General features: G+C 36.6%; 2 protein-coding genes across 4 annotated transcripts in view; one reads left to right on the top strand and one right to left on the bottom strand.

The window, feature by feature from the left end:
• Nucleotides 1-4,777: 4,777 nt before the first annotated feature.
• Nucleotides 4,778-6,525, top strand: LOC131435413 (B-cell receptor-associated protein 31). 2 transcript variants are annotated; one of them, XM_058603269.1, is made up of 4 exons: nucleotides 4,778-4,962; nucleotides 5,056-5,333; nucleotides 5,534-5,826; nucleotides 5,885-6,525. In XM_058603269.1, exons 2-4 carry the CDS (start codon nucleotides 5,105-5,107, stop codon nucleotides 6,062-6,064), a joined length of 702 nt encoding a protein of 233 aa, XP_058459252.1. In that variant the 5' UTR covers nucleotides 4,778-4,962; nucleotides 5,056-5,104; the 3' UTR covers nucleotides 6,065-6,525. The 2 variants fall into 2 exon arrangements, with proteins under 2 accessions (XP_058459252.1, XP_058459253.1); XM_058603270.1 differs by having other exon boundaries at nucleotides 4,784-4,962; nucleotides 5,537-5,826.
• A 1,701-nt stretch (nucleotides 6,526-8,226) lies between these two features.
• Nucleotides 8,227-14,972, bottom strand: part of LOC131435414 (uncharacterized) — a 43,021-nt gene continuing 36,275 nt past the window's right edge. The window contains exons 4-5 of one of the 2 annotated variants that reach the window (XM_058603273.1): nucleotides 9,964-10,135; nucleotides 8,227-9,804 (exon numbers count right to left, since the gene is read on the bottom strand). In XM_058603273.1, the coding sequence (XP_058459256.1) occupies nucleotides 9,689-9,804; nucleotides 9,964-10,135 (288 nt within the window). In that variant the 3' untranslated portion in view covers nucleotides 8,227-9,688. The remainder of the gene's footprint in view (nucleotides 9,805-9,963; nucleotides 10,136-14,972) is intronic. The other variant, XM_058603271.1, reaches the window with a different exon arrangement.

Below are 14,972 nucleotides of genomic sequence, written 5' to 3'. Positions count from 1 at the left end.
CTGTAGTGGAATTTGACCTTCTGTTTCAAATATAACAGTAACCGCAACCTGTTCCTCATGGTCATTTCAACTATGCACTCAAATAATAGTAACGGCCATGATATCAGATTATTCACCATCTATATTGTAATAAGCACTAGAACAAAAACTCTACTACTGGACTATACTATTTGTCTTTATGACTTTTCTGGCGTGGTAATTCTGACAATCATTCAAATAGGAACAAAAAAGTCCCAATGACAATTACAAGTATGGTGAAATTGAACTTTGGGTCACCATAAAGTTGAGAAGTGATATAGTTATGACTACCATGTGAGTAAGTTCTTCTTCAGAAAATAATAATGTTACCATGAATAAACATATAGTTGGATAGAGATTGTCAAGTTTGAAAGCACTATACATATTGTTCATATCAACATAATTTGTGTTTTCCAACCGACTATGTATTTTCTTAGTGCGACTATCAACGACAAATTGCCATTGTGCGATTATCAACGACAAATTGCCAAAATTGACAAATTGCCAATCAACGCATCTGCTTTTTTTAGTGTCACATAAAACTTCATTAGAGCGGCAGATTTCATATTTCAACGACGAAATCGCAATATCTTGTATTAGTGTTTAATTTTGTAATAAGGCGCAGTTGTACCAAATACAAATTATAATACGGAATACTTCGACAAATTTTCAAGGACACATTTTGCATCGTGCGGTACACTGTCATGATACACTGTCAGAGTGACAATGTACTTTAACGAGTTTTCTATAAAACTAGCAACACTGAAGGGTAAGAACAAATTCACCATGGTTACTGTTTATTGTAGTGGAAAATAAACTTGAACTATGTTGTTGTGCATGAGATATGGTTATTCCATATCGGATTTTGTTTTTTGTCCTCCTTGGTTTTTCAGAAATTTGCTCCTTGGCTTTTCGGGAATTGCTCAGTATTACATGTTAGAATGTCGGCACTGTTCACCGAATCGTGATGGTAGCCACCCGTTCTTCTCATTGCAAATCACTCCCGTCAGAGGAGTAGGAATTTTTCCAACATCTGCTAAATGCGGGGAACCTTTACGTCATAATACTAATAGAAAATAATTCAATTAATAAGTTTATCCATTGTGAGAGAAAAACTGCTGTGTCTGCCACCGTTCGTGCTATAATCAATTTGTCTGGGTCACGCATAGATGAGTGACTATTGGGAAAACGCATACACAGCTTGCATTTGTTTCTCTTTTAACTTTTATTTTATCGTGTAGAGCGCTAATCGCTGTTTCCGTGGTACGTATACGAATCGTACCCATGTTCCACGCACTGCCAAAATATATCGCAATTCTTCATCCATCGATTAGCTGGAGTGTACCTTTGAATTTGTTGCAATACAGCAACGGAAAACATAAACAAACAAATTTGTTTTGCGCCGTAGCAACTAGCATAAAGCGTTGCCAGAAGCGATCTCCTTCCACATTTTCAAACTATCGCAACAGAAGGGAGTAATTAGCTAGGCTTGCTTGTTCAGGCTGTGAACCAAACATTGGCGGTTCGTTTGTATGGGACTTAGGGGTATTATTATTTGTATTTGGTTGTACTTCAGCATTGGTATTGCAGGTGAGTAAATTGCATAAGAAACAATGATAAAGGAAAAAGGTTACAAATTGTTTCAAAACATGGAGAGCTTTATTCGGAGCATCGTAAACACTCGGCACATGAATATCTTTAGCGGATATGGAAGGTTTTTCGGAAATAATATCCGTAAAATTTGCTGAGTTTTCCGTTAAGCTTCTGTGTAAATACTTCTATTAGTAATTTTTATATAACGTGTCTTCTACACTTTTATAGGAACAGTATTATTCCTTAAGAAATTCGCTGGTAAAAAACCCGAACGATTTCATAACAGAAACATGTTAAAGAGAGCAACGAGTTGATAATTTTGAATACCTACAAGCGTTAAAAAACAAACTCTTACAAATATTTTTTTTAAATTTTATAGAAAAAGTTTATATATAATGTTAAATCAGTGAAAAATGTATTAGAAAAATAAAGCAGGTTTCAATGTATTCTTATTATTTTTGCATCGAAATTTCAATTAACATAACATTTTGAACATTTTTGTATGTTCGAATGATCTTTCCCATTGCCAAATTAACCAGATTTTCGTGTTTCGAAAGAACCAGAAGTGAAATGTCCAAAATACCATAGCAATAGTTAAAACAATAAGTACAATGTAAAAATACGATGCTTTGACGGTTATGCTAAACATTCCAATTGTTAGTTAGTTAGTTAGTTAGTCCAATTGTAGTTATTCATACCATATACCAGTTCAATGCTACTATTCTAGAGCCAAAACCATTCATAGTAAAAGTGAGCTTGCATATTGTTAACATCATCTGATTTTATTGTGTGCTGAAAACCACTATACTTGTATGGTTAAACTAACCTCCCATATAGTAGCTGTTACCATCTTATTTTTCTGAGTGTACGAATCCTTCCAGGTCGGGGCTCGAACAAAGTCTTGAAGAGGTCGTATTTCACTGGTATACAGAAAAACGATGACCTGTCTTCCTTGAAACATATCACACCCTGTCAGCTTAGATAGAAAGCAGTCTTCAGTCAAAGGCATCATATTAACAAGATATCCAGCTCTCACATTTCACGAACAAATCACTGGCAACATCCTTTTTAGCGAGCATGGTGCCCTCAGACGAGTCCGCATCGAATCTCGTACATAGAAGTAGGGGAGAGAAATGTCAAATTCGTGTGCGCCAAAATAGCAGCACTGCGCGCCCATACAATTGACATGATATGTTGAATGTGATGCCGTGCGATGGCGTTGTTGAACTGAAGATTGATTTCGATCGAAGTTGACAGGGTCTGCTTCAGTTCAACTACGCCATCGCACGACATCACATTGAACATATCATGTCAATTGTATAGGTGCACAGTGCTACTATTTTGGCGTTCATGAATTTGACATTTTACTCTCTTACTACTTCCATGTTCGAAAAAAGTATGATGCTTGCGATTTGTTCGTGAAATCTGAGAACAAAGCAATGATGATAAAAAAAAACATGATGTATAGAATATATAGAACATTCTTCGATCACTGTGACCACAATGCGACATTACCGTATAGAAAATATTGTAGAAAAATTTATTATTACACTCTTTCAAAAAAAAATCCACCTAGCGGCGCAATAATGCTCTCTCGTAATCACTAATAGAGAAATTAGTACAAGTTTATTTTCAGATTTTCTGATGACTATTTCAGGTATCGGAATAGTAAATTGGTACGGCCATCGGTTAGCAAAACCAATATAATGGATAAATTTAAACGTTATTTACGTATTTTGCATCGTCATTTTAGGTCAAAGCTTGAAATTTTTGACACTATTTTTCAAGCTCAATATAGGAATAGGTACTCCATGTAATAATAATGGTCGCATGTTTGTCCTTGTGGGCCCGCGAGAAACACCCCGGGGTCTCAAGAATCGGCGGGTGGCCCGCGTGCTTCCCATCGATGGGAGTGGTTCTCCGTGGGCGTTGGTGATGAAAACTGGTTGGAAACTGGAACGTGGAAACTTATCGGAGGTTGCGCATCCTTCTGTGGGTCCGCGGGAAACACACCGAGGCTACGAGGACCCGGTGGGTGACCCGCATGTTTATCATCGACTGAAGCGGCTTTCCATGAGCGATGATGGTGATGTTTCCGAAGAGATGAAAGAAACATAGATAGTAAAATGTTGTGGAAAACGGAGTAGAAAAGGGGGGAAGGGACACCGAAAAAGTTAGTGACAGCAAAAATATCTTGTTAGTTTCGATTGAGACAGGCAGGGGATTGGAACAACCAGCCACTACATAATCAAGTTATCGTTTTAAATAATTATAAGAAAATGCCCTTGGCGTCATAATACTAACCCATTATGCTTAATAAATACAGCTGAAAAAACTCTCCGAAGTGGATGTTTACAGATTGTTCATTAATTGTTATTCAAAAACGCGTGAATTGTTAATTTTATTACTCGTGGGGTATCACTTCCCGGTGGATGTTGTCGACCCGCATCGGCCCGATCAACGGGCCGATTATCGGACCGATTGAGCACGATATAGGGCCGATTGTAGCGCTTCGATCGGCCCGTCATCGGACGATTCTGCACCATTTGCATCAATCGCGTCGACCTAAAAAAGCTTTATGTTTACATTATGTATCGCTAGAGAAACAGAGCGAAGGAATATCAAACAAGGCATTTTCGAACCGACGTCTCCCCGATAGGGTGTGAAAGAGTGTTAAAATTCTTTTGATTCCATCATAGAGGCTTTAATCTTAAGGTCATTCGCCTCTTAGGGCCAGAAAGACTCTGGCCCTATGTTCGGGGTTGGAAATCCAACCCCGATATATCTCATCACCTGAGTATTGGATATCCGCTCTCTGCTTTGGTATATCTTCACTCTTTTGTTCTACCGATACACTATGTAAGCTCGAAACGCAATCAAAAGCTTTCGTGCACGATGCGTCCGATGTTCGAATTTACTGGGTTCTTGGACGCAGTGAACACGTTTATAGCAACGGAATTTCGATGAATCAGACTATCGCCAGCATAATTCGAAGCGAAACGTCAATTTAAACCATGCACACAACTAACGCATATTCATGGTACACGTATTTTTATTCATTTTTCTTCCTCGCACAAAGCGAAATGCTTCGGACGGTCTCTTTTCGTCATATGCAAGACCCTTTGAAAAAACTGATGAAACGTCATGTTGAACGAAAATATTCGCTCAACTCTCACGTACAAAAGCTTCCGAAAACAGAAAGACGGAGAACATTCATCGCTGTCGTCATTTTGAAAGAGGTTGCGTTTTTACATTGAATTCTTATCGAAAGAAAATAGAACTTGTTTTCAAAATTGTATTTTAAGCTCGTAAAGTGATCAACAATTTTGTTAATATTAGTTGAGAAAGGAGGTAAGTTATAAAACAAGTACCTTTAGGGTAGCATTAGTATATTGAGAAACATACCGGGTCCGATTTTTCCATTAAGGTGAATTCTATTTTTAGAAGTGCCAGCCTAAATATTCGCTTGCAGTAAGTAAAACCTGGAGATACGATGAGTCTTGTGTGGAGCCTAATAGCCTCATTTCTGTACGTCGAAATCGTAATCGTTTTGCTACTGGTTCTACCTGTGGCAAGCCCCAAGCGATGGCAGCGATTCTTCAAATCCCGGTTCCTGGAGATGCTGAGTAGACAAGCGCATACATATTTCTACCTGCTGCTTTTTGTATTGGTTCTGTTCTTGCTGGAAGCTATCCGAGAGATGCGGAAATACTCGCATACTGGTGAGTCATCTGTTATTGATCCCAAATCTCATTTCCACGTCATTGCTCAACATTTCATCACGCTTCGCTCATAAAAAGTTGACCTTTACCCTGTGCGAAGAATTAGCGATCTAATGTCCTGGCGTTATGAATAGTTGTTGATTTGAAAGAACACAGTCGGTACAGATACTATAGTTTTACATGTTTTCTTAAAATGCCAGCAGATCCAGCAGAGGAACATCATTTGAATGTAGGCATGCAGCACAGTATGAGACTATTCCGCGCCCAACGTAACTTTTATATTTCCGGCTTTGCGATCTTCCTTTCATTGGTCATACGTCGCCTAGTTTCTCTAATCACAACGCAGGCTCAACTTCTGGCTCAATCAGAAGCATCTATGAAACAGGCACAAAGTGCCACTGCTGCTGCTCGTAGTCTTTTGTCACAGCAGAAGAAAGAGGAACAGGACGGAGACAAACCAAAACCATCTGCTCCCATAGACGATGACGCTAATGTAAGTTACATTGGATATCATGCTAATTTACAGAAAATAATACTATATTTCGTCAAAGGTGGATGAGATGAAAAAACGCATTGTCGAGTTGGAGAACGAGCTGGCCCGCGAACGCAAAGACAAGGAAGCTATGAAGTCCCAGTCCGAGAGTTTGAACCGTGAATACGATCGATTGACTGAGGAATACAGCAAGCTACAGAAACGAATCACTATCAGTAGTGATAACAAAAGTGACTAAAATGTCATCGGAATGCCGAAAGTAGTGATAGTATGTTTGTTTTTACCATTTGTTCTTATCTTTGTTTCGCATTTTGTCATCTGTTTCACTTAAACCATTCAGTCATCTATCGATTCCCTTCTATTCTGAAGTAGAATGACACAAATACTGCATATTGCATATTATAATATTACTCAAATCCCTATGCTCAGTTTGGTAACGGTTTGTTAAAGTTCATAAATGACTCGTCTGTATAAAGAATGTGACAAAAACAATTTATGTTCAGTTTCCAACAAAATTAACATTTAAACTCATTTGTATTGAACTAAAATATGTTTGGTATGCAACGGTTGTAGCAAATACTAACTTTGTGACATGTTTTGACGAACCCTGAAAAAGAACGCATGAATTGGAAGACTGTCATCTGTTTGTGAATAAAATGAATATTAAACACAATAAATAAAAGTTATTTAAAGAAGAAATTTTTTTTGTCATGCAAAATTGTTTCACAGTTCCACAGAGTTTTCAGAATTTATGGAGAAACATAAGCAGTTGTCATGTTCAACAAATACTTGGTTGTTCAAATTTCGAATCAAATTTGACGAAAAGCATCATTTGAAAAGCCTAACGAATAGCGAATGATCATATTTTCTTGTAGTTTCTGATTAGTTGCATTGAATTTTCAATAAAACAGTGCAGTGCAATTAAACCGGAGCAGAACGCCGACAAAGTCTACAAAGTTGTCGTTGCTGCTGCTGACCGTCGAGTGGATAGGAACATTACCACTGGCAGAGCTTCCCGATGAATATCGTCCAATTATAATGGTTCATGAAAACTCAGGAACAGTGATCACAAAAGATAAAATCTGATTTAATCCACCTAGTGGTGTAATGATGCCTTTCTCATAAATAATACTGTGGTATTCTATACAAAATTATTTTTGAAAGAAACCAAGGGATTTTTTGTGCATTAACTATCACTCACAAAAATCCTCACTTCAATGGTACGTGAAAACGTATCTGATTTTTATCCATATAACTGTTGTAATACTTATGTGAAGTATACTGCCAATACTCGCATATCAGTCCCATATCGATTTTCGCCAATTTTGAGATATCGGGAGGAATGAAATCTATCCTCAATATACTCTCAGAAATTGCAATAAAAGTTGAGGGTTTGTTCAGCAAAATGTGAAAAAAGTATCAACTGATGTCTGTCCCATATGCAAAGTACTCGCATGTCAGTCCCATTCAGTGCAAATTTCAATAATTTCATTTGTTGCAATATTGGAATAGCAAAGGTGTATTACCGATATTTCATGTAATAATACCAAGATTTAACATTGAGTAGCGCAATAAATATAATAAGTCGGAAATAAATCTTTGACCGTCTTTTTGTCGACATGCCGATTTTCCATATAGTACTGATATGCAAGTAGATTTTTTATCATGACGTCACAAATGAACAAAAATTCATCCTTGACAGTTCAGCGGTACTGTTTACAAACAAGCTTAAATAAAATCGAGGACCACATCGCAAATAAGCATTTTTACACTTCACAACTAGCCACTTTTATTTAAAAAGTCTCTGAAACGAACTGTATCGAATCGTTGACAAATGTTTTGAAACTACTTAGGCAATATGGACCGTGAACGTTCTCATCCGTTTGTCAACAGACAAACAGAAAAAAAGTCTGTTTACAAACAGTACCGCTGAACTGTCAAAATGTGTTCATCCGATTGAGGTTAGCAGTGACGGTTAAAAAAACTAAGAGCAAATTCAGCAGCTATTAGGTTTTGCACGAACATGCCATAACCTCACAAAATGAACAGAATGAACTTATTTTGACAGTCGACGTGTACTTGTTTACAGTTTAAAAGTTCATCAGAAGTTAATCGTTCGAATGTAAAAATTGCAAGTCACCTCACACTCAACAGATTTATACATATATCGCTCCTTGATGCTGGAAACACATACAGGTCAATCTTTTTTAGTTATTTTCACTGTGGAATTTTTTTTTAACAGGAACTTTTTCGTCATTTTTCAATTTTTACCTTGCAGTCACAAAACAAAACAAGTACACGGCAACTGTCAAAGATGAACTTGATTCATCGGCAGTTCATTTGTGTCGTCATCGTGCAAAACCTAATTAGGTTTTGCACGATGACGACACAAATGAACTGCCGATGAATCAAGTTCATCTTTGACAGTTGCCGTGTACTTGTTTTGTTTTGCGACTGCAAGTTAAACATTGAAAAAATGACGAAAAAGTGCCTGTTAAAAACGTATTCCACAGTGAAAATAACTAAAAAGATTGCCCTGTATGTGTTTCCAGCATCAAGGAGCGATATATGTATGAATCTGTTGAGTGTGAGGCGACTTGCAATTTTTACATTTGAACGAAGAACTTCTGATGAACTTTTAAACTGTAAACAAGTACACGTCGACTGTCAAAAAAAGTTCATTCTGTTTATTTCTGTGAGGTTATGTCATGTTCGTGCAAAACCTAATAATTTTTTTTCTCTTTTGTGAATTTCAAAATTAACTTCATGTATTTATTAAAGTAGCTTCGATTTATAGTACATTTTTCTCTGTGTAAAATGACGAAGATTGTATTTATTTTATTTTTGTTTTTTTTTTTTCAAGTAAGACGCATTAGGTTGTTATGTTCTGTATGATGATGATGGATTTTTAATAATTTGTTTAGTTAAAAAAAAATGAGTTGTCTACAAAAGTATGAGCCTCGCGCGCGCAAAGCAGGTAGAGGCAATCTGGAAATTGAATATGACTGAAACTGGATATGTTCTCTTTTATTTTTGAGAGCTTTAGCATTCTACGTGTCGAGATCGAATCTTAACTTTGTAAGATTTGATGAATTATTTATTGATTATATTTCGGAAATAATAAGGATCGGAAGTTGTTGATGGAATTGGGCTTGGCTCTGCTCATCCGCAGTCTCGTTACTCCATCGTAGCTGATGTGTGTAGCGATGAACTGGTCCGGCGGGAAGGGCCAGGTGAATTACTGTCTGATACTGACAAAGATATCGGGTTCGATTCCTGATTTGTTCAAGGATCTTCCCGGGTTGGAAATTTTCTTGAATGATCCTGGATAGTAAATCGGAAATATTTGAATGTTTTCTTGTTCTCAGTTGTACTTTAGAAGGAGAATCTATACCTGCTGGATTAACCAGATCGTTTTATGTTTAGTTAACTGGTTAAAATATGTGATGCAATATTTATTATCATTTAGATAAATCGTCCAGCTCACCCCTTTGTAGGGGTATGAGACGGGACCATCATCATCATCATCATCCTAAATCTTTTAGGCACTAGATAAAAATTATGCTCTGACCAACTTTCCAAAAATTAATTTTCAAACATTATGTATATTGCTATGATTGTTTAATATAATTGGAACTTGATTGAGAGTGTTTTATCTAACCTGAAAACATTTTGATTCAGCAAACAGATGTTTGCTGCCCCCTGTGAGCTTTGAAAACAATTCATACCACAAAATAAAATTTTATTCCGCCTAAGCATTCAAGACTCATACCATGGTGCATCCATGATTTTTAGATACACTTTAGCAAATTTATTTACCTTTTGTATAGAATAAAGAACAAAGAAACCAGCTCCTTTCTACTTACACTAGCACCAGATTCGGTTCGGGATAAATCATAAACACGCTACACTTGATCAGCAGCATATTTTCCTTTTCAGCATCGTTCTCATAGTGAAGTAGCAGCGCCTTCTCCGGAACTAACAGTTAGCAGTAGCAGCATCAAACATTCGAGGCAGCAAAATCAACAGAATGAATCAAATTGGAGTATAGAAGGTACGAAAATAATCTACCTCATCAATCTTCGCCTATTACGGGAAGCTGAAAGACTGCGAGGGTACTGAGAGGGATATACTTACCGACGATTTGAAATCGAGCAGCCTTACGATCGAACGATTCGTACGTTTGTACCGAGCACATGTACTCGCCACTGTGGTTGAGCTTCGGGTGCTGTATTACCAGCGCCCGGTATTTGTAATTGACCGAGTCCGACATTGAGTAGTTGGTTCGGAGTTCCCCTTTAAATTGGTTCTGGTCGGATGGAAAAAAGAAAGTTTTTACACTTTACTGTGCAGGGTAAACAATTTCAGGACATTGATTGATTGGTCAACACACTAAAACCCAATTCTCGATCTCGGAAAAGTATAATACCGACTCAGATCGATATTACACAATTTTACTGATTGCTCCAGTAATCAATATTATGTTTTCCCAGATTTGTTAAGTAGATTTACTAATATTTCGGCAAAGCATACCTTTTTACTGAGATTTGGAAAAATCTTGTGCTGAATTCATCGGTGATTAACAATTATCCCGACGTCGGCAAATGCGTTTGCCGAAATTTCTAAATATGCGTTATCTTTTGCCGAAATTCGGCTGACGGGTGGCATCTAAAATTTTGGAATTTTTTCGAGGCCTGTATGCTTAACAACAAACGAGCTCAGAAATAAAGAAGAGTGTGTATGTGTTAGCTCTCTCTATCTCTATCTCTCTCTCTCCTCTTTCTGCTAGTATTTTCTGTTTTGTTTATGCTTGCTCAGTTTTGCTCAAAATACCGTCGAAACAAGAAGTATTCCGCGAGCGCGTTGTACAGTTCTACGAACTGCAGAGAAATCTCGGCAAAAAGTATACGGTACAAAATTTTAAAAGCCAAAATGTTGCGGCTTCGACTCTTACCATATCCTAAGATGCCCAATAACTGCTCGCAAGAAAGTTAGTGGAAGACCCGCCAAAATTATGGACGCAAAAGGACTTCGTTCTCTTTCTCGTGCATTCAACAACAAGGATTCACTGAGGCAACGGGATGCATCAAGAAAGTTCAACTGTTCTCACCAGTAAATCTGCAAAACATTGAAAAGACTCAGAATAAAGTGCCGAAAGAAGACACGAGCCCCGGAATATACTGACGCACAGATTTCAACGCTGAAGTCCCAGTGCCGGTGGTTGATCAAAAATTATTCCGGAAAAGGTTTTATTTTGGATGACGAAAGTTATTTCCCTCTTTCGAAGACGTAGATTCCCGGATCGATACTATTCGAGGGATAGTTCTATTGCACCTTCTAACTTAAAATATAAGTTTAAACAGAAGTTCGAACAGAAGGTGATGTTGCCATTTCCGAGAAAGGTATTTCTAAGTCATGGTTCAAGCCCTCTGGTTTGCAATCAATCAAGATGTGTACCAGAACGAATGTTTGAAGATAATTTTGATCCCGTTTCTTCAAAAACATCATGCTACTGGACAATACGTGTTTTGGCCGGATAAAGCATCATCGCATTGCGCCAAAAAACATAATCGTTCCTGAATACCCATTCGATCCCATTTGTACCCAAAAACCACAACCCGATAAATCTACATCAGTGTCGCCTAATTGAAAATTTCTTCGTGGGTTTGAGCTCCTTGGTATACAAAAATAACTGGAGAGCCACGAATTGCAAACAGTTGATTGGAAGAATCAAGAGATGCATTCGCAAAATTGACATGAAGGCCGTACAACGCTCCTGTTCCGACATCAAACGGAAGCTTCGCCGAACATCCGATTACGGACCGTTTTAATTTCAATAAATCAAATCTTCTATCATTAATTTCAATAAATCAGATCTTCTTTATATATGTTTGTCTTTTTTTAACAGCTTGAGGAAGAAATTCCAAAATTTTAGTTGTCACCCGTTAGATATAATGTATATTTTCTGTATGTTTATACGGAAATAAAATGAAATATTGATACCTAATTTTGTTTGAATTGAAATGAACATCAATAAAATACCCCTTTCTACAACATTAGCTCTTGTGATATTAATTTCATACAAACATAAAGAAAAATCTTTCCTTTTTTCGATTATTGATGACTCGGGAATTCATGATTCCATCTTGATAACTTTTGCCGAGCTGACAGCAAAACTTCTGCTGACAAGTTCGGCAATAATTGACAGTTAACAAATTTTGGATTGCCGCGATTCTCAGTAATTATACATTTTTTCGAGACGATTTCCAAACACTAGGCTGTGTAATTAGTAAATCTATGCCGAACAGACAGTAAACTTTTTGCAGGTAATTCCGGTAATACTCCTTAGTACTCGGCGGTACAAATTTCGGCAATTATTTTGCCGAGGATCAGCGAAAAAAAGTATGTAAGTGAGCACAGAACAAAAGGGCGTAGATCTCAGAGATGGCTGGACCACTTTTGTTCAAACTAGTTCCAAATAAAAGATCTTTTTGTCAGACAGAAAACCATTGTTTATACATTTTGAGCTAAGAACATTTTTATTTCTAAATTTGCTGTTTGACAATTTCTGTCTCGATTGACCTCGAAAACCAAAACAAAATTTAGATGCCTCGTTGTAATACCAGCTAAAGTCTATCACGCTTCATGATGAAGCGCTGTTTGGAAGTAAAGTGAAACATGATTTTTAATACGCATTTGAAAACTGTGTACATCACTTAAAAGACTGCGTAAAACATTCTTTTTCATGACATTTTGTGCAGTGATATCAAACCTTTCTACCTTTCTTATGCATAAAGGTTATGCAATCACTGAGAAAATCAACTTTCGATTCGATTGTCATATACCTTTCGAATCAGTTCATCGAAATAAGCAAAGGTATGTTTGTGTATGTTTCAAAAATATGTTGATTTTAGTGAACGATATCTTGGTACTATAACCTGCTATTGAGTTTTATCTGCATTTAACTTCTCAGTTTTCTCAAAAATCGCTGAACCGTTTAGATTCAAATGAAAGTCCCTTATCCTGCTATTCATTTTTATCTGAATCCAACTGGTTGTTCTAGAGGAAAGGGGTAAAATACACAAAAAAAACTACAAGGATCAGCCCCATGGGGTTGTTCGAGCCATTGATGTGGAACAAGGCAACCAAAATTTCTAATGATCTACAATCAATCCTCACACTTTTGAATCCGCAGTTGCACGAGAGTCTGCTTAGATTGATCGTGAATAGGAACCAACATTAAACATCGTTTGTCTTAATTTGTATTTGTTTTATAGCCAACGAAATTACACCAATATCCCAAATGTATGCAATTATATCTTTGTACATACTTGCGATACGGATTTGAATATTAAGGTGACCGTGGACAGAAGCCAAGGAAAATAAATGGAAAAGTTTTGGTGAAACAATACTTTTTCATATAATAATAGTATTTGTGAATAGAGAAAAATGAAATAACAATATTTGTGTGCTGAAAGGAATACAGATGCAAGAACAAAATGTAAACATTGAAACTATTCAAATCACCTAGCAGAACAGAGTGGACTTATCTCATATTCATGCTCATTCTGGAGTTAACAAATTGCAATCGTGCGACCAAAAGAATATAATGATTGTGCCAAAGAAGATAGTTTACTGTTTGCCTTCGCTTGGTTCTTGGCGTTTTTCTCACATTACAAAGTAAAAAGGAAGCTGTTACATTGATGGATTAAGTATAGTAACACGAAATCAGAACAAACTCTGTTGCAATAGCTTTTTATATAAATTTTATTTTTTGAATATGAAGCTCCTATATTAAAAAAATACAAACCAACAAATTTTACATTTTCCAATTTGTCGACAACATCATCGTTTTCGGATAGGAAAGCAACCTTTTCCAGAGAACATTCAAGTGGCACTTGACGAAAGGGCTTGATGACAAATCGGCTATTTGCTCTGAAAAGATTTGTCATGCACATTTAAAGATATAATTTCATATATTGACGAAAATATTTTAGAACTTTACCTATTGATACCAAATTATTGGATCCAGTACAGTTTCTAAATTCCGTGGTATTGTTTTGAACCGGCACTTCTGCAGTTCTTCCACTGTTTGAACTGATGAGTCCCGCACATACTCACTAACCAAAACACACTGTATCAACGTATTCCATCTATTTTTCTATTGATTTTCGCGAATGAACGCTGCTTTCCTCTTCTTAGATGGACGAGGCATTTTGAAAGGATTGCAATACTTGAACTGTTTGTGTATTTTTTGCATTCCATAGCGACGGTAAATAAGACAACAGGGTTGCGGATAACTTGGAGGGGAAGCAATGTTTGAAATGAAAATAAGGGAAATGTTATCGTTTATTTAAAAAAATATTTAAATTTTAGATGGTGACGTACGAAAGTAGTTTTGATCCGTAAATTTAAATATTTTAATTAGCGACTAATTGAAAATAATGCCATTTTTATTGCATTGTAAGGTTTTTTTCTCTAATTATGTATGGTATCACTGCCAATATAAAAGGGTGGTATTACCAATACTAAAGCAAACTTTTTATCGTGATTTTTTGTAAAATTTTCAAAACCAGAACTGTGAGTTATTTAAAGGTTTTATGATAAAATGTTTAGATCAGAGGATAAGTTTACCGGTGAAGAACAACTCAAAAGTATTTCATAAAGCTTACTTATGTCATAGAGCTATAAACAGCAGTTTAAATGTTGAGGTGAGCGAAAAATAATAACATTCTAAGAAGAAACCTTCTAATGAAGGTCCGAAAAAGTTTTGCACGAATCATTCTTCAGAGTTGATAGTTTATCATAAACATATATCAATACGATGAGTGATTATGTCACCAAATTGCAGTAGCAATTCTACGCAACATATTTAGTCCTACGCGTAGAAAAAATGTGTTTTATGGTTTGTTTACATCCAGATCAGGGTAAAATAGCGGAAAGTGGAATGGGAGGGTAGGTGGTTTCTTGGTTGCCATTTGTGGCTCGCTTCCATGGTCACCTTAAAGCTTCTCTTCGTCAAGCTTGTGTTCAAGCTTTGTATTCAAGTAGTTATTTTTATAGCGTTAAGTTTCTCTACCATTCTGCGATTTCGGTTGAAGCGATAAACTTTTTCTCATCATCAATCGAGTTCATCTTATATAAAT

Source organism: Malaya genurostris, chromosome 3, assembly GCF_030247185.1.
Source record: "Malaya genurostris strain Urasoe2022 chromosome 3, Malgen_1.1, whole genome shotgun sequence".
NCBI lineage: Eukaryota > Metazoa > Arthropoda > Insecta > Diptera > Culicidae > Malaya > Malaya genurostris.
The sequence above is the reverse complement of the archived record's forward strand: the minus strand, read 5'-3'. Positions and strand labels throughout refer to the sequence as shown.